Source organism: Podarcis muralis, chromosome 1 (assembly GCF_964188315.1).
Source record: "Podarcis muralis chromosome 1, rPodMur119.hap1.1, whole genome shotgun sequence".
Classification (NCBI taxonomy): Eukaryota; Metazoa; Chordata; class Lepidosauria; order Squamata; family Lacertidae; genus Podarcis; species Podarcis muralis.
In genome coordinates this window covers 77,898,629-77,918,188 of record NC_135655.1, presented here as the reverse complement: position 1 = coordinate 77,918,188, position 19,560 = coordinate 77,898,629, and the positions used below count along the sequence as shown (strand labels likewise).

The following is a 19,560-nucleotide window of genomic DNA, read 5'->3' as shown; positions in this document are numbered from 1 at the left end:
GTCGGGGGTACAAGGGTGGGATATCATGCTACTGTGTCTTGAGAAAATGTAGTAAGAGAGTATTTGGAAATATTAAGCCCAAACATGCCTCTTGATAATTTTGTGTGTTGAGAGGGTGAGTTGTGGCTCTCCTTATTGAGTATTATTAAAATTAAAATTAAAATTGTACTGAGCCATTATTGTGCTCAGCTTAATTTAACTTTTATGTAGAAGCTATGAAGAAGGCTGCTGCCTGGATGAGGTGTTATTCCATCTTTGTATTAAGCTCAGATGAATTAATTTCAAAAAGAATGATTACCATGGCAATATTCTAGGTACAAGGCACTGCATCATCAACAAAACTGCTGGTTGTACGAAGTTCAGAGCAAGGAGCACGAAAGAACCCTGCAGCATCCTCAAGCAGCACTGAGGGCCACTATCATTCATCTCGGCGACCTGGTATGAAACTCAAACTCTCAGCCATGCTGGAAGAGGAGAATGGAGCAGGGAGGGAGGACATAAAATTGGCAGTACTCATCATAGGAGTTGCATGGGAGATAGGAGGAGGAATTGGCCAGAATTGCCTCCCCCCCCTCTAGCGTGCCTCCTTTGTTGGATCTCAGTTCCTTTCATGAATGAAAGAAGCCTGTCCATTCCTAGATGGGACACACTGGATTCAGCCACAATAAACAGGATAGTTAAAGTCTTCTTACAGGGATTTAATTTCCAGTGAAAATTTACAAAATAACGGGCGAATGTAAACAAGATAAATTTGAAAAGTTCTGTATTTTAATAATTGTATAGGGTTTTTTCTAATTCCCCAAAATTCATGCAAGTTTTAAAGCCCTTTAAACTTTACAGCTGCCTTGGGACATGTTTTTGGAATGAATCTTTCCAGTCCAAGTACAATAAACTCTGATTTGGTAAGTATAAGTGTATATTAAATGTAAACCAAATTTGATTCTTACACCTTCAGTGTTGCTCCAAACCAAATAAGGATTTGGAGTTGCTTGCATGAAAGGCTCCTGTTTCCGTTCTTCCCCTTTTTCTTTCTTGCCTTCTATACCTGTAGGGGCATATGATACTATTTTTAATACAGCAGTCTCATGCAAGAGCAGTTCGGCGGAAAAGAAAGGGAGGGGCAAGGCAGCAACAAGATGCATTTGTGCACCAGCAGAGCCACACCAGGGAGTACATTGCAAAGCTCATGTAGGGTCATTCCTTTAGTTAGAAGAACAGTGGGATAGAGGCAAGTTGAAATGTTTAATTCAGAGCAGGGTACTTTCTGGACACAATGTCAACATTTAACACACAATTCATTTGAGATAATAAATACATGAAATACCACATTTAGGAGACAGGCATTCAAACTGTAAACTACTGCAGTGCTTGCTTATGCAAAGGGAATTCAAACCAGCATGTTAAATTACTAAGACAATTGCTTATTTGTAATGGCAACTAGCAAAATTGAAATACCACGTTTCTGTAATGCAGGATGTGTAAACTTAAATAATTGAGCCTGCAATGCTATATGATGAATCTGTGCCCTCAGTGTCACTGGAGTGCAACTCTTGTTATCCCTGAGCATTAGCTGTGCTACCTGGGTCTAACAGGCGTTGGGAGTCCAACATCATCTAGACAGCCACAAGTTTCCTTCTTCTATACTCCTGTACCTAAGAGTAAGACCCACTGAACTCAGTGTGACTTACTCCACAGTATAAATGCAGGCATCAAAATTTCATAAAGTGGAATAATGCAAAATATTCTTTGGGTTCTTAAGTGACCAAAGTATCTACAGCCCGCTAGTGTAGCACAGTTCTCTTTTTTGGGCTGTTAATAGGAAGCCTTCCATAAAATGAGACTGCCATCAACTGAATAGGTTGGACTAGATCAGAGGTAGTCAGCCTTTTTATACCTACTGCCCACTAACGCATCTTTCTTGATGGTAAAATTTCCTTACCACCCACCAGTGCTGCAGTAACATGTGCCATAGAACCCCCTACCGCCCACCTGGAATCCCAAAACACCCAGTAGTGGGCAGTAGGGACCAGGTTGACTACCCCTGGACTAGATGGTCCTTGGGTCCCTTTCAACTCTACAAGTCTATGATTCCACCATCTGCTTTCCTGATAAGACTGCATAAGTAGCTGCAGTATGTTCCATCCTTGAATTTTAGATATGTAGGGGGGAAACAAGAGAGACTGATTCAAAAGGTCCTGGTTTATCAACAATGTGATAATTGATCAGTTTCAAATCTTCATTTGGGTATATAAAAAAAGTCACACCTACTTAAATCTGATGGATCTCACTTCACTACCAGGTGACTAGTCTGAAAATAAACAAGTGTCTAGTAATCTAGTAATTGTAATAATTCATTTATTAAATTAGATGTTTATTATACTGTATGGAAAATGTAGCTGAGACATATGACCATGTAATTTTCTCTTTTACAGGAGTATACATATTTAAGCTCAAAAAACCCCCAAGGGAAAAAATAATGAGAAACACATGTCATGTTACAGCACCAGAGAGCAAGGATATGAGGTTTTGTAGAGAAACAAGCTTAAGTGTTAAATATCAGCTTGCTGATGGAGCCAGTTTTTTTATTAGTTAGCCTTTGTTCTGTGAAAGGTTTAAAGTTATACAAAATTTGGCTTAGACGCAAGTGCTAGCAAAACAGCACTGTCCATGTATGCACACTAATCTAGACTGTTCAAACTGTTTTTAGTTTATCTGATCTTATTTCAGCTGTTGTAATTTGTGTAATAAATTTTGAACTAATTTATGCCTCAATAGAATTCAGACGAACACAGCAATAACAATGCCCATTGATATTGTTTTCAGAATTATTTACCTTTTGATACATGCACAGGTCTGACTGTTTATAGCCACTGATGCTGGGCTCGTGAACAGTTACAAAGTCACATTGTCTACAACCACCACAAATATCCTTGGAGCAGATTGCTTTTTAAAGGAGTTAATGAAGTAAAATATACATCACTTGAAAGTGTTTTCAGAAGGTAAACAATCTCTCTGAGAGAGGGAGGTATTTCGTGCCACTACGTATCATGTGGAATGAAAGCAAAAGGAAGCCATGCTCACTCCATGGGAGGGGGGAAGGCGTGCTCCTTTTAGGTACATCAGGATTTGGTAGTCATGAATTAACAGAAGAAACTTTTTTTTAACAAGATGCATCCTGTAATTTAATTTAAAAAACAGATACTTTTAATCAACTCTGAAGCAAGGATAAACCATTAGCGCACATTATCTCCCTGTTGTGCACACATGCACTAAAAAGATCCCAGGTAATCCGTTAAGTGGACTTTGTTGATCGTATAAATCTTTATTTGAAAGTAAATTCCACTTAGTTTAGGATTGTTACCTTAGACTTGCATCCTGAAAAGTATGAGCTGAATTCAATTCCTGATTACTCCAACACTTTGAAAGGAACATACTGAAATGGGAAAAGTTTTTGTTTGTGTTTTATATAGCAAAAAGGGGCCTGTTCACTTACTACTCAGTGGGAAATATAAAAAATAAATAAATTGGAGATACTTAATCCTGCTCGTCACTTCGCAAAGTTTATCGCCTGAAAACTTTGGTGTAATTACCTGGGGATGCAGCTGCAACTAGTAAACATTTTCACTTTGCAAACATTTACAAGTTGGAGAACAATTTAGCAGAGTGGGAATACACCACACCTTTGATGAAGAAATCCACTGTGGCATACAAGGTGCCAATACTCATAACTAACCAAATGAATTCCAGTTTCTTTGAAAAAAGCAAAGATGCTATGAGCATGAGCATGAAAGCATTGGTTTTAAACTGCTCTCTTTCTACTGTAAATGGAACATGGGAACTACCAGTGAGCTGGAACTGACAGCATCCACTTTTGTTTTGTAGTAGGTAAGCAGCAGCATGCTTCCTGTTTTGCTACTTGGTGTAGAAGATCCCTCCGATATAGCGAAATGTTTATTTGAAATGCAGGTGGGAACACTTTACATGAACACTGCATTTTGAAAAGCTAAAAATAAGGGAAGAATAAAATGAAGTACCAGTATACATTTGTCTTTATTTCTGTATGCAATGTAGTATTAGGCACATAGCTTGGGACACTTTCTAAAATAAGTCATTGGCCATTGTTTAGAGTATCCTTTTGGCTTTTAAATACTGGTCAGGAAAACAAATGATGTAAAAATAAATGACTAACTTTCTATGAAAAGAAATAAAAATGGATTTGCATCTAAAAGTGCAAGAGGTGAAGTACTTTAACCCTTTCACCAGACAATGTGGCAATATACATTATATTGCTTGTTTGAGAAGGCGGTTGGAATTTTATGACATAGAAAATTATAAATTACAATTAGTTTCCATAATCACTATATATATATACACAAGCCAGTTATGAAAAAAAAACTGGTTTAAAACTTACAAATGAAAAACTTCACACAGATCAAAACAGTGAAAGTATAACAATTAACATGCTCAAGTGCCCAATTTTGATATTTAAAAGATATACCTTTAAAACACATGAACTGTAATTACATGAGCAGCATGGGCATTTCATTATATTTAGTTGATTTGTCAAAAGGATTACAGTGTTTTAAATATGAAGATTGTTCCAAAAATGTTTAATTTTATAATGCTCTGAATTAAAGTACATCTTGGTGAATGGGTTAAAAAAGGTGAATCACTTAAAATACACAACAAGCCATGTGCACTTCAAAAATATTCTAGTGTTTCACCTGTAAGGTATTGTTTCAAGCAAACAAAGACTTAACAGAACGTATGGCTTTACAGTAACATCAATTTGTCAACTAAATTGTAGCAATAAATACTTAAAATCTCTACCCATAGACTTACATTTTGATCTGGTTTAAACAATACAGAAAACAATTACCAATTGAAAATCTGCTGTAAAATGTTGAACACCAAAATTCTTTTAAAATCATTTTTCAAAATCTAAAACCAAAACATTTAAAGGGCATTGCAGATGAACAATTCTTTGCCAAACTGAAAGAAACATGGACTTCAGATATTTTTAGGGTGAATTATGAAAACTGCTAAATACTTTGGTCACTAATTGTCAAATAGTTATGCCTCAAATACATTAGATTTGTGTATTCACTTTTTTATAAAACTATTCTTACAGCCATTTTAACTATAGTATCACTACTTTTGTTACTAGGGTGGCAAGATCTTATTTCACAGGCCACCCATCATTTAGAACAATACAATTATAAACATACGCAAAAATTTCTTGGTATTTCTCAATGTGCAATTTTTACACTTATGAATTTCTGTACAATGTCTTAAAATCTAGAATATAAATGTTGCTGGTCCTGATCCCTTGCGAAATTAGTGCAGCATTGACTGGCTCCAAAATTACTCTAGATGAAATCCTCAAGAGACATAAATCCTTGCATATCAGTTCATGTTCTTCAGCCAACAGCAGTCAATATCACATATCATACAGGGCCATTAACGGATGCTTCTGCTAGAAGAGCTTGTTGATCAGTCCTAAGAAGTTAAAAAATGTGGAACCAAGTATTAACACAGTGCACCTTTATATTAATTTAAAAATGCAAAATGAGGAAACAGATAAAAGTTGTGATGCTTGGAGCCCTGCTGCCTCTTTCCCTGAGCATGTACAAAGCAGCTCTTTTTGCACACTCCTATGGCCATTTCGGGGCAGTGAGTACTGGCACTTTTTTTTCCCTAGAAAAAAAAGCACTGGTAACACTTTGCTTTTCTAGCACCACGATCCTGAATTACTTGACTGTGGAATATGAGAACAGAAAAATGGGAGGAACCACTTTTGAAAGCTATTGAGAGAGCTATTTGAGAGCTGGTGTAGGAATTTAAGGAAGGTGATCACATCAGATACTCTAAACCAGAGCTTTCCAAACTGTGTCACAACACGTTAGTTGCAGTGTGTAGGTATGTCGTGCAAACGCTTCCTGCACTACTCCTGGGGCTGGAAAGGGGTTAGTTTAACCTCTGGTTACAAAACGATGCATGTCTAAAAACTGCCACCAACATGAAAAGTTGGGAAAGCTCTGCTCTAAACTATGAAATGAAAATATTTTGGCAGTGCTCTAAGGAAGCTTTACATGAGACAAGGGTTGTATTTAACTTTAGTCCTACTCAGAGCCACTGAAGTTAATAGACCTACCTTAGGTTCATTAAGTTCAGTGGGTCTACTCTGAGAAGCACTAGCAAGGGATACAGCCCAAAGTGGGGCGCGGTAACAGAGACATCAATAGAATCATCCTTTAGGCCTGCTTATAGGCTCAGATGGTCATGTTATAAGACAAAAGGAGATGGCTGAGGCAACTCAGTTACATTTATGTGGGCCTTACAAATATTTGAGTACGGGTGCTCACAAAACAGTGCTTCTGCTTAAATGTTTGCAAGCAGGAGAAAGGCAAGCAGGGGCATTTCCCTGCTGTGACCTGGGGCCATGCTCACCTTCATCCTTTGAGAGCGGCCAATTCCTTTTTCAAAGCCCATTAACACACCTGGGGGGGGGGGGAGGCATCTCCCTTCCCTGAGAGGAGGAAGAAATCTCAACAGAGTCTGGAGAGTAGCACCAGCATCTGTCTCCTTCCCATCCCTCTTAGTTACAGGGCCCCAGGAAGGCAGTGGCAGAGGGCTCTTTGCAAACCTCCAGGTATGAACAGAGATACAAAATTCCCAGAAATGTTGACACCAAGGAGAAGAGAGTTTTTCCCATTAAAAAACAAATTTGCGGAGAACTTTTTCTCTCCCAGTCTTCCTGTGCCAACCAGACAAAGCACTCATTTCCATAAAAAGGAGTGGAGAAGAGACCATGATTCAGTGAATGTTAACCTGAAGTTTAATCAGCATCTTTCAAAGCTACCATTACAATCATACCTTGGGTCGAATGTGCTTCGGGATGAGCGCGTTCGAGTTGTGCTCCGCGGCAACCTGGAAGTAACGGAGCGCGTTACTTCCGGGTTTCGCCGCTTGCGCACGCGGACACGGGTTATGTTTGCTTCTAGATGCGAACGGGGCTCCGGAACAGATCCCGTTCGCATCTAGAGGTACCACTGTATCAGTTTCTGCTTCTATGTATCTGTCATATATATCATGGACTTCTGAAAGGTAGAGTACAAGTACATGACTACTTCCACCCAACACAACAGTTTTTCATCCATAAAGGTTTTTCTTCCATTGTTAAATAGAAGCTATAAGGTTCTTGGGACTGTGGTTCTACATATTCTTCCTTCTCTGCTTTTAAATATATTTTTATTGCAATTTGCCTTTGGTTGAAATGGATGGTCTGAATTTTTACTGTTTAAAACACTGTAATAGTGCTTTATTATAATTGCCTTATGCTGCTTTTAGGTTTAAAATTTTAGATACAGTACTAATTTTTAAAAGTGCTTGTGTGATACCAAATAAGCTGCCTTTGGTTTTTTGGCAAGGCAGAATACATTTCCTTAAATAAATCCTTCATTCCAATGGTAAAAGAAACCACACTGTGAAAGGAATATGGCAATAAAGAGCTACCTCTGTTCTAGACTGCTGCTAGCAGGCTGCGGAGTGACAGGATTTTCTTCTGCAGCTTCTGTGTTCTCCTCCACCACGTATTTACAAGAAGCATCTTGCGAGGTAGACAATTTTCCTTCCTCACTAAAGAAACAGGTTACAGTTTTATTTGTGCTTTCAACATTTGATATCATCATGCATTAGTGGGGGGCTTAGGTAGAAAGGGTCCAGAGGTCACATGCAAGTAGAATTTTAGAAATATGATTGAAACATGGAAAACAAGCACAAGGTTGTGGATTCTGGTCACATTCATCACTGGCATCAGTTTATGTTCACTTAAAAGGGAACTGGACTGGAAAAAATGCAGGATGTAAGATTACAGAGTAGTAAAAAGAGGAATAAAGAATGTACATGGTGCCCAAAATGGAAAAAAAAACATTCATTATCCTTTACATACCGATAGGATTTCAACACTCTGAAGCCAAAAGTGAGGGGGAGGGGGGGAAAGAACAGAAAAGGAATGTAAAAAAAGACCATTAAGAAACTCCTAGAAAAAATAGCCCTTGGATCAAGCCCTATTTATGCAGCAGCCAAAAAAGTCATGGTTCATTACGTGAGTCTTCTAAAGTGTGAGCCCAAACTTGCAGTCTGAAGTGGTACAATCTGGACTCAATATTTCTTCCCCTACCCACTTGTTTGTACTAGGCCCCAGTCTAGATTAGAAACTGTTTGTGAGCAGATACATAAGCAGTATAGAATAAATTGTTCTCAGCTTCCAAAAGAAAAGAATAGAGTACAACTTTTGAAAAAAAGGATAAAATATATAAGTGGATATCAAATCCTTTCCCAGTCCCCACTCACTTTTTTTTGGGGGGGGGGAGCATAATTCTCACGTGTGCGCTCTTTATAACTTAATATATACCCATGTATCTTCAGGTATTTGTACTTTAGTACAAAATACTATAATGAAGCAGCCCTTAAATAAATAAAAGAGCGAAACACAGAACAGCAGCAAAGTGGGATGCTGACAGAATATAAATAAATAGCTTAGCTAAGCAAATCATTAATTTGCACAACTGTACATTCAGCTATAGATTGATGGCAAAACAAGATGGCATCCATGATTAATGCAAACATGAATATAAGAACATTCAACTGACCTTGAATGTTCCTTATCATTGTTGGATGAAGGGGATCCAGACTGGCATCGGCTCCTACAACTTAGCCTTCAGGGAAGGCTTATGGAAATTAAGCAAACTTTGTCCCTTTCATACAGAGAAAGCTCAGTTTGAGACATGGTGAACCTGACAGAGTCAAATCTTTGAATTTTAAAAGAAACAGTGTAAAACTATACGGGTGGGCAAACTAAGGCCCGGGGGCCGAATCTGGCCCAATCGCATTCTAAATCCGGCCCGCGGACAGTCCAGGAATCAGCGTGTTTTTACATGAGTAGAATGTGTCCTTTTATTTAAAATGCATCTCTGGGTTATTTGTGGGGCATAGGAATTCGTTCATTTTTTTCTCCAAAATATAGTACGGCCCACCACATGGTCTGAGGGACAGTGGACCGGCCCACGGCTGAAAAAGTTTGCTGACCCTTGAACTAGAACATAGAAGCCAATATGTAATGCTAAAACAGAGAAGGAAGAAAACTGCCTTATACTGAGTCAGACCACTGGCGCATCTAGCTGAGTACTGTCTTCACTGATCGGCAACCTCTCTCCAGGGTTTTGGACAAGGGCTTTGCCAGTCTTGTGCAGAGCGGCCAGGGATTGAACTTGAGACCTTCTGCATCAAAAGCATGTGTTTTACCAATGAGCTATAACCCTTCCCCAAGAAAAGAGTCAGGACAGGACAGACATAAAGTCATCCCCAGGACTCAAACTACTCTCAAGGGGAGAACCAAAGGACAAGCCCATCCTTAAGCAGCATTCATGGACAGTCCAATATTCCTTGATGGGTGGGGTTGAAGTATGCACACAGAAGTACCAAGTGTACAGAAGAGCATGTCTTGCTGAAGAACCATCAGCAGAAATTCCGTAAGGGAAGTCCTGTCTAGCTTAAGTGTTTGAGTTCTTTGAGAATGTGTCAGTTATCATATGGATAGGGGGGACCCAGTAAACTGAGCTAGTCCACATGCTACACTAAGCCACGGTTTTAGACCTTGGCTTAATTGTGACCAACTCTTCCTCCTAAAACAGGTGCCATTTGGAGCACGAACAAGCTACAGTATGGATGCAGCTCCCAAAATATCAATCCAAAGTGGATGAATAGGTGACAAAGTGATCCACAATGGGAAAGAAAATCATAATTCACATATATTTACGGGGTCTGAAGTGGCAGTGACCCAATCAGCAAAGAGATCTTGGTGCCACTAGTGGCTAACTTGATGAAAATGCTGAGCTCATATAGAACAGCTTAATCCACTCCTTGTCATCTTGGTGTCAATTTCTGTTCTTCAGGACAGCAGGAGACACTTTCCTTTTTTTCTGAGCACTTATCCCACCTGCATAAGAAAGTGAAGGCCACACCATAGCCGCCAAGCTGCAGGGGTGGGGGAAGCCACAAAAAGGACTGAGAAGCGATGCAAGTGCACCCCCTAAGGTGGGATGTGCTGGAGGTCAAATTCCTCAAACTCTGTGTTGCTTCAAAAGGAAATCGTACTCACTTGAACGGTGCCAGATTAAACCCTGTGGAGGTCCCTAGGTAGTTGAAACCTTGGGGGGCCCGTCATGTGAATGCTCTAGTGGGATGACACTGAACTAGGGAAGATTGATTGTAACTTTCTTTCTAGATCAAATCAGTATTATTTTGATCCACTGTCACAGGGCCCCTAAAAAGCACGGGGCCCTTAAGCCAGTGCCTACTCTGCCTATTTGGTAATCCTGCACTGCACTTGAATTTAGCCAAGTAAATGTTTGAAAATGTTGTCATGGTGCTAAAATTCCTGTCAGAAAACTGAATCAAATTTGAAATGTAGAGCAACACCAAAAAAAGGTGTTGTGTCTTAGAGAAGACTGGACAGTAGCAACTAGGAGGGGTCACTTCCACAAAAGGAACAATGCTTGCTTAATTTTCAGAAGCCCTGCCTCAAGAACAAATTGTAGTTAATTATTTACCTATCTCACCATTTATAAACCCATCCTATATCTGACACACATTTATATGAACACACACACCCTGCCATCAGGTTCAGCCAACTCTTCAAATAAACAATGAGCAAGAAACAGTAAATAAGCCCCCACAAAAAGGTGCATCTTTAATCAGCACCAAATAATACACCATCATGTTCCTCAGAAGGGAGATCATACCAGATTGGACACCAACACTGAGAAAGCTCTAGCATCTGGACATCCTTCTCCAACAATAAAGGAAAATAAAGTGGCTGTGTAACAGGATGAAAGGATTTTGCCAGTGAAAACCTACTAAAAGTGCAATTGCCAATATGAGCAGCTTATTTTGATAGAAGAGAATATGCTAAAGGACAAAACTGTACTGGCCAGAAGACAAACTAGCAAGGATAGCTTGGGAGACTAGTCAACCCCGTGCGGCGGGGGTTCCATTTTAAGAACAACAATTTTGGGGAAGTGTTTTAGGGTCAGCCCCGTCACTCTCTATGTTCCACTAAGATGCATAACATTTGCACACAACTTTAAAATGGTGGTGGTATCCTTTTTCTAAAGCAACAAATAATTCAGATATGGAACTGGCTTCTGTGACCAGGCTTTGTTAGTGATAAATTTTATTTAGTAAATGTATGCCCTTTCTTTCTTTTAAAATGCTCGCTGTGCCTTACAACATAATTAGAACATTAGGGAAAAAATCAGAAATAAAAAAGCAACAGACAAATTTAAGAGACAGAAGATGCAGGATCCAGCAGCTAATATGTCAGAAGATTAAAATTTCTAAAAAATAAAATAAAACAAAAAAACCCTCCCCCCCAAAAATCTGGTCACTGAAATTCACAAAAAAAAAGGTATATGCTAAAAGAGTTCCCTGTTTTGCCATGGATTTGTTTTTAAATGCTTTTAAAATGAAAGATGGCATGCCAGGCCAACATTAAAAGAATTAAAATGATCAAAACCCATGCTCTGAATCAAGCCATAGTGTTCTCTTACCTTTTGAAGACAGCAGTTTCAGTTTTAGCATCTACAGTAAGGCTAAGGGTCTCCTTCATACTGCCATTCATTACTGTTTCAGTCACCTTGTCTGCATTTTCTACATCATCCTCTCCATCAGAACCAGCCTCCATTGCAATGCTTCCTGCAGCTGTAAATACAAATTTGAACAGCTGAAAAGGCTTCAGGAGCTAATACTGATTTTTATTCTGGAACAAGGTATTTTTTGCCATTTTTACAATTGTTCATTATCACAAAACAGAAACACAATCGTTTAGATAATAAACGGTAGATAACAGTGTGTTTAATTTTCTATATTAACATCCCCACCTCCATTTTCTAGTCTATTTGGCAATTTGGATCACTTACAATAGCTAGCTAATCACATTTGAAGCCACATCAGAGGGTTTTAATACCTCTTATATATCCATCAGTCATGTAATTTGGAAGACATTCAGTGGCATAGTTTCAATTTCCATTACAGTGGTGCCTCGCAAGACGAAAAGAATCCGTTCCACGATTCTCTTCGTCTAGCGGTTTTTTCGTCTTGCGAAGCAACCCCATTAGCGGCTAAGCGGATTAGCGCTATTAGCGGTTTAGCAGCTATTAAAGGCTTAGCGGCTGAGCTGCTAAAAGGCTATTAACGGCTTAGCGGCTTAGAAAAAAGGGGGGGGAGCGAGAAAAAAATGGCAAGACTCGCAAGACGTTTTTGTCTTGCGAAGCAAGCCCATAGGGAAATTCGTCTTGCGAAGCACCTCCAAAACGGAAAACCCTTTCGTCTAGCGGGTTTTCCGTCTTGCGAGGCATTCGTCTTGCGGGGCACCACTGTATTTTAGAAAGCAAGACATGCTTATCCTATTTACACAATTGATGTGTTTGTACATCATGAAAAACCATAGTTTATTCTGATGTGCGTAAGCCACAGAGCCTTTTCCCTCCACACATGTAGCTGGGATGATGATGTAATTTTTATTATTTTTTCTTTACTTCTTTCAGTTATTTGCCATTTGTCCTGTTGGCTAGCATTATAAACTGATTGACACTAACCCTGGTCTGTTTCAAACTTGGCTTGTTTAAACTAGGCATATGGCAAACAGCAGTTAATTACAACTAAAAGCTCCCAAAATTCTTCCAGCCACACAGGAGGAGCAAACACATGAACCAGAGGCTCACTGTGATTTGTGCAAGTAATGATAAACAATGGAGTATCAAATGCATATACAGCCATATGTGTGTCTGAATTATTTAAGTGCTCTTACCTTCTGGTTGCGTTGCAAGTGCTACATTTGCACTCAGAGGATCCATGGGCTCTGTGCTGGTTTCCATCTCTACGGGTGAATTACTTCTTAAGGAATCTTTTGGACTTTGAAAGAAAACGAAAGCTTTGATGAATTCCATTTTTAGTGTTTATCAAAATAAGTACGTTGGAACTATATTTTAGATTGGTGAAGCAGTCTGCTCATTCTACATCATGTGAGTAGATGCCTCAACATTTTGTGCTGACAATTTGAGAGTTCTAGAAAACATTCATGTGCAATCAAAAGGGAGTAAAAGGAAATGGAACACATATCAATGTATACAAGTTTATGTCTACTTGAAAGCTAAATATTCATTTATAATTTCAACTCTCCCTGTTGTAATTAGGATATGAAGGGAAAAGACTGCAACGTAAGCAGAGAACCTAAATTATTTGACTTCTACATATTGCAATCACAGAAACATAGAAATAGCTGGAGAGCTGAAAAAAGCACCATGTTACAGAGGAGAAGATACTGCAGGTGGTGCTGCGACCAAAAATAAAGTAATTTTGTCTTTTTGGTGAGCGGTTGACAAAAGAAAATGTTTTCACTCCCCATATATTTGCTTTGGGGCTGCTGACTTGAGTACTCTATAGCCATTCTCAAATGTCAGAACAGAACAAGTAGAACCAGATGAGGAGACAATATTCCTGCACTTATGTCTCCCCTTGCCCACGCCACAGTTCTCCCTATAGCTCTCCTGTCAATTCAGAGATACATATAAACATTTTGACTTCCCGTAATAAAATTAACCTGCAGCTTTAAAAAGGCTCTCTGGGAATGAATCTTTTCAATTCAAGATCTCCTTAAAACCAAATCCCTACACTCACAGACTCAGAACTCCCTCAATTTTCAGCTTAGCTCATGAAAAGAGTATCAGCGCTTTCACTCAAAATTAAATTCCATTTGATTCACAAGACCTGAAGCAACACAGTACTTTCCTACCTTAGTGAAGATGTGAACTCTGAAAAGGAGGCCCAGCCAGTTTCTTTTGCTGGCATTGGCTCTTCTGTGCTCCAAACATCAGACCCAACAGAATCCAGATTCGTACCATGTGTTGTTTCCATAGGAACATCAAAGTTAGCTGACCAGTTAGGTGCTGGAAAGATTGATACATTTATCATTTTTAAAAAAGCAAAAAACTAAGAAAGCAAAAAAACTGCAATAGGACTAGGACTTAAAATATTAGATTGTTAAAACAGATTTGGGAATTCCTTGGGCAACTTAAAACAATGCACACCTCATTAAGGAACATACATGATTTCAAAAGTACAATATTAGAATATTCCACTCCAAAACCCTCTGGATTTTGGATTTCTCCAATCCTAATAACCCTCAGTCCTCCAAAATATGTTTCCTATTCCAAAGGTTTGTCTGAATGTTTCCTTTATCTCAAGGCAGAATGATCCTAAGGTTTAACTGGTTCAACAAATATTTGAGGCTTTGATTCAGACTTGCCTTGTTTCAACCCCAAAGCTTTAGTCACACATCTGTGCTCAACACTGGCATTTTAATTGCCACCGTGTGTTTGATATACTATTGCTTATGTGGTCAATTTATCCCAAAACAAAGAAGGGACGTTCTAACCACTGAGTTCTGTCTCACTTTTGAGTGTTTCTGGACAACCTGTTTTTTGATCATTCATCCTGATTTGTCTTGCAGGGAAATTAGACAATGTTGGCTGTTTAATGAGCATTCACTCTGATTTGTTTGTTGGGGGGAAGGTTAAGATGACATTGCATCAAAGAATGTGTTATTCCCACACTTTCCGTTGCATTACCCCATCACTTTTCTTACTTCGAAAAGTTTGATGTTTTGAGGAAGCAGGCTCCAATAAACTTTAATTGCACAAGCAGAGTTTACTGGTATGCGAAGGAATCTCACTTGAAAATAATGGCAGTCTGGAAGTGCCCTTGCTTAATAGAATTATGCTTGTCTGAGATTTCCACTTCCAGTATCTTAAAGTGAGCAAGAAGCAGTGGCATAAAAACTACCTACCCTCATTCAAATCTACTTCCATCTTGTCTTCTGTATTGGTGCTTGACTCAAACAAGTCCTGCTTTGTTCCATCCTCTTCTTCAGAATCTGTACTCTCCTCACTGTCTGTACTGCCTGAGCTTTTTTTTAAAAAAACAAAAAACAAAAAGAACAGACACATACAGAAATATTATTTCTACCACCCAAGGGGTTTGTTTGTTTGTTTGTTTGCCATTTTTTGCCTTGATGACACAAAAGACAACCACAGAATCTAAACTTTCCCACTGTTAATGGCAAAATTCGCACCAAACAAAACAATCTCTAGTTGGGATGTAACACTAAGCCAGGGATCATGGCTGTTGCTGGCTAGAGGGGAGAAATGAAGCTGGATCAATCTTTGCATTCTGACAAAACATTAATTATGGTTTACTGTGACATGTGAATTAGGTCACTTGCATCACCTAATTCAGGTATCCTTGACCTTCTCAGACTCAGAACCCACTTTTAACCCAAACATGAATTCAAGGCCCTATTTCTTAGTTTTTTACCATATATTTTCATGGTGGTAGTGCTCCTGTTGTGACCCACTTTGGATCAGGACACAAGCCTGACTTAACCAGCTGAAGACGTGCGATCTTATGAAGACAACAGTAGTGTAGGGATAAGAATATCATCCCAGTTACTGCTGGAATGTAATATATTCATCTTTGCATTACTCTTCCTAAAAGCACCTGGCACAAGCCTACCAGTGCTGAAATAGGTAAATATATTAGCTTTTAGATTAGATTTAATTAGAGGCAAAACATATTCCCTGCCATCTTAAAGTTACCTGGATCTTCTCTGAGATTCTGGTGCAAAAGCAATATGCTTCTCTTCCCAGATATCTTCCTCATCAGAACCACCATCATCAAACTGCTGTATTCTCTCCTTACAGCACGCCTCAAACAAAGCAATATTGCCCTAAACATAATAAAAAGCAAATAAATTACAAAGACTAAATTCACCACTCATGAACACTGAATATCACATTTAGGTGGCTAGTCATGATGTATGTTATGTTTTAAAAAACAAAAGCAACAACTCTGAAGTGCTACCCAACACAATTAATATTCATATCCCAAACTGTAAAGAACAGATAGGCTTCTGGTAGAAAGTATTTTGTTCCATGTTTAAAGCAAAGTTCAGATAGCGTCAGAATACTCTGCTGTTGTTCCTTAAATTTAGCATTAAAATTCTCAGAACATAATATCACCAGCTCATAGGTAGTTGACCACTTTAAACTGGTTGATTATGCCATGCTGGAGTCTTCCTATGACCTCTCCTTCCAAAGAAATGGACAACCACTGTCTCACTCAATGAGTCCCCCCCCCCAAAAAAAATTCGCATTGGTATCAAGGATTGGTGCCAAGCTGAATGAAAACAGCGTGGAAGACTTGCACATTGCTTCACTTCAACAGGTGCCCTCATCCTCTGGGAATGCAAGATCCCTCCCAGAGGACTCTGGGTTGATCTCATTTCCTGGGACGAGTAATTGCAAGGGAGAAGCAGCATATGTATTTTCTCTAGTCCTCACTGCAATTAGGAGATGGGGCAAGTTTTCCTCTGGAACACAAGGGAAGCCTCAAAGAACTTAAAACAGCTGACACTCCTGATCTGACTAGGAGAGTTCATAGCAGAGCCACAAAAAAGACCCAGCCTGTGGGCTGCCAGTTCACTGTCTCTGCCATAGCACATTAGCTACCTTTAGTACTCTGGATGGGCACTCACTGTATCTGAAAACAACAGAACAAATGGGAAGCGACCAGAAAGTGACCAGAAAGAAGGGCTCCTAATGTTAATTAATAAAACTAAAAAGGGCCATGACTAATTCTGTCCCAAGATTAGGTCTCCAATAGTTTTACAGCCTCTATCAAAGAAACCTACACAGAGCCATCCTGAGAATACCAAAGGACTTTCCATGAGTTAACCAGCCCCACTCTGGCAATGCATTCCATCACTTAACAGCTGGTGTACGTTGGATGCTGCTTCACCAACATGCCCCTAAATCTGCACCTGTTAAAACCATTTCTAGTCTCTTGTGAGGCTGAGGGACACAACTCCAGTCTTCTTGAAAGCTTATAAACAGGGTTGATAAATTCTGGCTGACCAATGAACTGACTAGTCAATGAACATGTGGTCGCTAGGATTCTGCCTCTCCCGCCCCCCAAGTACAAGGTTCTGTCCCCAACTTGACGCCTTTGATATGCATACTGAGGTCAGATACAACCCCATGCTCTTCCCAGAACCAAGTGTGAAGCTGGGGAGCAGATGGTGGGGGGCTAATTCCTAGAACTGCCCTGTGACTCTGCTTCCAAGGTGCTGCAAGAAGCAGCTCCAGGTTTCTACCTCATCTTGCAGTTGGGGAGGGGGCGCAGAACATCTCTATAGTTATGCTGGGCTTCCTCTGAGCATGTTGAAAGTGCAACACAAGAGCAGGGCCAAGCCCAACTGTCTCCTTCAGCTCCAAGATTGGGTGGCAGAACACTCATCATGGTGACCAAAATTATGGACCCCTACCCATCAATGTTTCCTGATAAAGATGCTTGAATCACTGCAGTGTTAAGACAGAAAGCCACAAAAAAATCTCTTAAAATGTTCCTCTTTACAAACAATGCCACCAAAAAGGGCAGGGCCTCTCCACTCACACATAGAGAGAATGTGAACAAATAGCATCCATTTTGAATTTTACAATAGCTGCAAGAATATACTTACACTTTCATTTGTATTGAGGGTAAAATTGATGTCTGATACGCGATCAAAAGAAACACTGTGAACAAAGTACAAATTTATACACTAAAACAGAGAATAAATGGCATTCCACACAGACCCCTGAATTATTTCAGTTCACATCATTTTATAATCTCATGAAACTGATACATTCTTTTCTACTACTAAACTTGTGAGGATTTTGACTGGTTACATCCAAAAAAGGAGCCAAGACCTCTGTCACAGGCTCCCAGAGCTGAAGAAACAAACAAAAAAAGTATTGTGGAAAACAATCCTCACTACTAGTTACCTAAACTTACAGATAACCATGCTAAAACTGCCATCAAATCAAATATTCTAATCCAGGAACAGATTAAACGATGAAAAGATTTAAGGGTGCCCACCTTCTTTAAACAAAGTAATAAAGCACTTTAATTTGTCAGTTCCAGATACTTAATGAAGCAGCACAGCGATAACTTACTGTATGTTTGGCATGCAAAGGCATTCACTGTGGACTGCATCTCTCCCATTTACTCTAGGCAAAGACATGTGACCATATTTTTTTCTTTATGAAACCGCCCGCCCCCCCAGCTGTCTTCTCCTCAGTTGCATTCCACGGATAACTTGTAGCAAAATCATTTGTAAACCTAACCCCATATAAATTCAGAAGAGTAATAATCTAGTTCAATGTTGTGCATGCATGACAGAGTATGTACAGGTGAGGAAGTGGATTGCTTCATATGCCAAACAAGAATGAAGCTTCACAGTAAGTAATCAATGTTCCATTCTCTTGCTTGGCATGAGAGACATCCACTGTGGGTTGTGGAAGAGCCCTGTATGATGCTGGATGGGTTGGGTGGCTGTCTACTGCTTGTTAAAGACCACATGGCTGCTCAACAGATGTTGGGGGATGGGAACCTTGTTGGATAGAGCAGTAGAGGTGCCAGATGCAAAGTGAAGTGGACAGATGTTTGGCTTCTCATGCTAATGGCTGTGTAGACTGATCTACCATAACAACGTACGGCCATTGTAAGTCCAAACAACACTGAACTAGACAGACCAATTGACTGACTTGGTTAAAGGCAGTTTCCTATGACAAATGGTTACTACTGGAGAGAATGTACCAGCAATCCCTCCTATTTCGTAGGGGTTCAGTACCAAGTTTTACATGTACACATGAAAACTGCATATAGTTAGACTCTTGGAGCTGCCCTGAAGCCAGCGGGTGGAAGGAGAGATAAAGAGCACCCACATACTCCCATAGCTGGTGCACCGAGTGGGCTTCCCCCAGCCAGCAAGGTCAAGAGCATAAAAGTTATTTTCATCCAAAGTCTGCTTGGGTTACCCAGCACAAAAAGAGCTTTTAAGCTAGTTCTCTGATTTGCTTGCTGGGCAAGGCCCATTCGATGCACCGGCTCTAGAAGGCCAGCGATGTTCATGTGAAATCTTGAGAGAACATCCCATGGCCTTCCAGAACTGGCATGCTGAGCAAGCAAGGTGGAGAGCTTGAACGCACCTTTCACAAAGAAGACCTGGCATGAAAAGAGCGTTTAAGCTCTCCGCCTTGCTTGGGAATTGACTTGTGCAATTTCGGCCAACTGCATATAACTGAAAACATGCAAGTCAAATGTGCGTAAGATGAAAGAATTACTGTACATGCTCCACTATTTTAGCCACAGAAAGGGTCTGATCACCACCATTAGCTACTCTGGTCTTTGTAGAGTGATATACTGAGCCCAGGGTGGCATCTGCTATGAATTCTGGTGCTTGGATTATTAATGTTATTATTAGGAACATTCTATGAGAATCAGAAAATAGGGATTCTAAACTTCTCAACAAATTATTATTGAAAAATGAAGATGCATTTAGTAGGATCTAAAGCAGGCCTTTGAGCAGCCTTTACCTGATCTATGGAGCTCTGGCTTTGT

The 19,560-nt window shown here is 39.7% G+C and overlaps 2 protein-coding genes across 13 annotated transcripts in view; one reads left to right on the top strand and one right to left on the bottom strand.

The window, feature by feature from the left end:
• The window catches only part of LOC114600005 (solute carrier family 9 member C1-like), a 53,518-nt gene extending 50,758 nt beyond the window's left edge, over positions 1-2,760 (top strand). For 2 of the 3 annotated variants that reach the window (XM_077931969.1, XM_077931973.1), the window contains one exon: positions 315-812. In XM_077931969.1, the coding sequence (XP_077788095.1) occupies positions 315-578 (264 nt within the window). In that variant the 3' untranslated portion in view covers positions 579-812. Of the gene's footprint in view, positions 1-314; positions 813-840; positions 903-2,432 lie in introns of those variants that run through there. The other variant, XM_028735813.2, reaches the window with a different exon arrangement.
• A 1,271-nt stretch (positions 2,761-4,031) lies between these two features.
• The window catches only part of PPP6R3 (protein phosphatase 6 regulatory subunit 3), a 61,683-nt gene continuing 46,154 nt past the window's right edge, over positions 4,032-19,560 (bottom strand). For 9 of the 10 annotated variants that reach the window (XM_028735863.2, XM_077931994.1, XM_077931984.1 and 6 more), the window contains 8 exons: positions 17,639-17,693; positions 15,717-15,847; positions 14,909-15,027; positions 13,856-14,009; positions 12,872-12,975; positions 11,613-11,763; positions 7,516-7,638; positions 4,032-5,499 (listed from right to left, as the gene is read on the bottom strand). In XM_028735863.2, the coding sequence (XP_028591696.1) occupies positions 5,448-5,499; positions 7,516-7,638; positions 11,613-11,763; positions 12,872-12,975; positions 13,856-14,009; positions 14,909-15,027; positions 15,717-15,847; positions 17,639-17,693 (889 nt within the window). In that variant the 3' untranslated portion in view covers positions 4,032-5,447. Of the gene's footprint in view, positions 5,500-7,515; positions 7,639-7,674; positions 7,970-11,612; positions 11,764-12,871; positions 12,976-13,855; positions 14,010-14,908; positions 15,028-15,716; positions 15,848-17,638; positions 17,694-19,560 lie in introns of those variants that run through there. The other variant, XM_077931997.1, reaches the window with a different exon arrangement.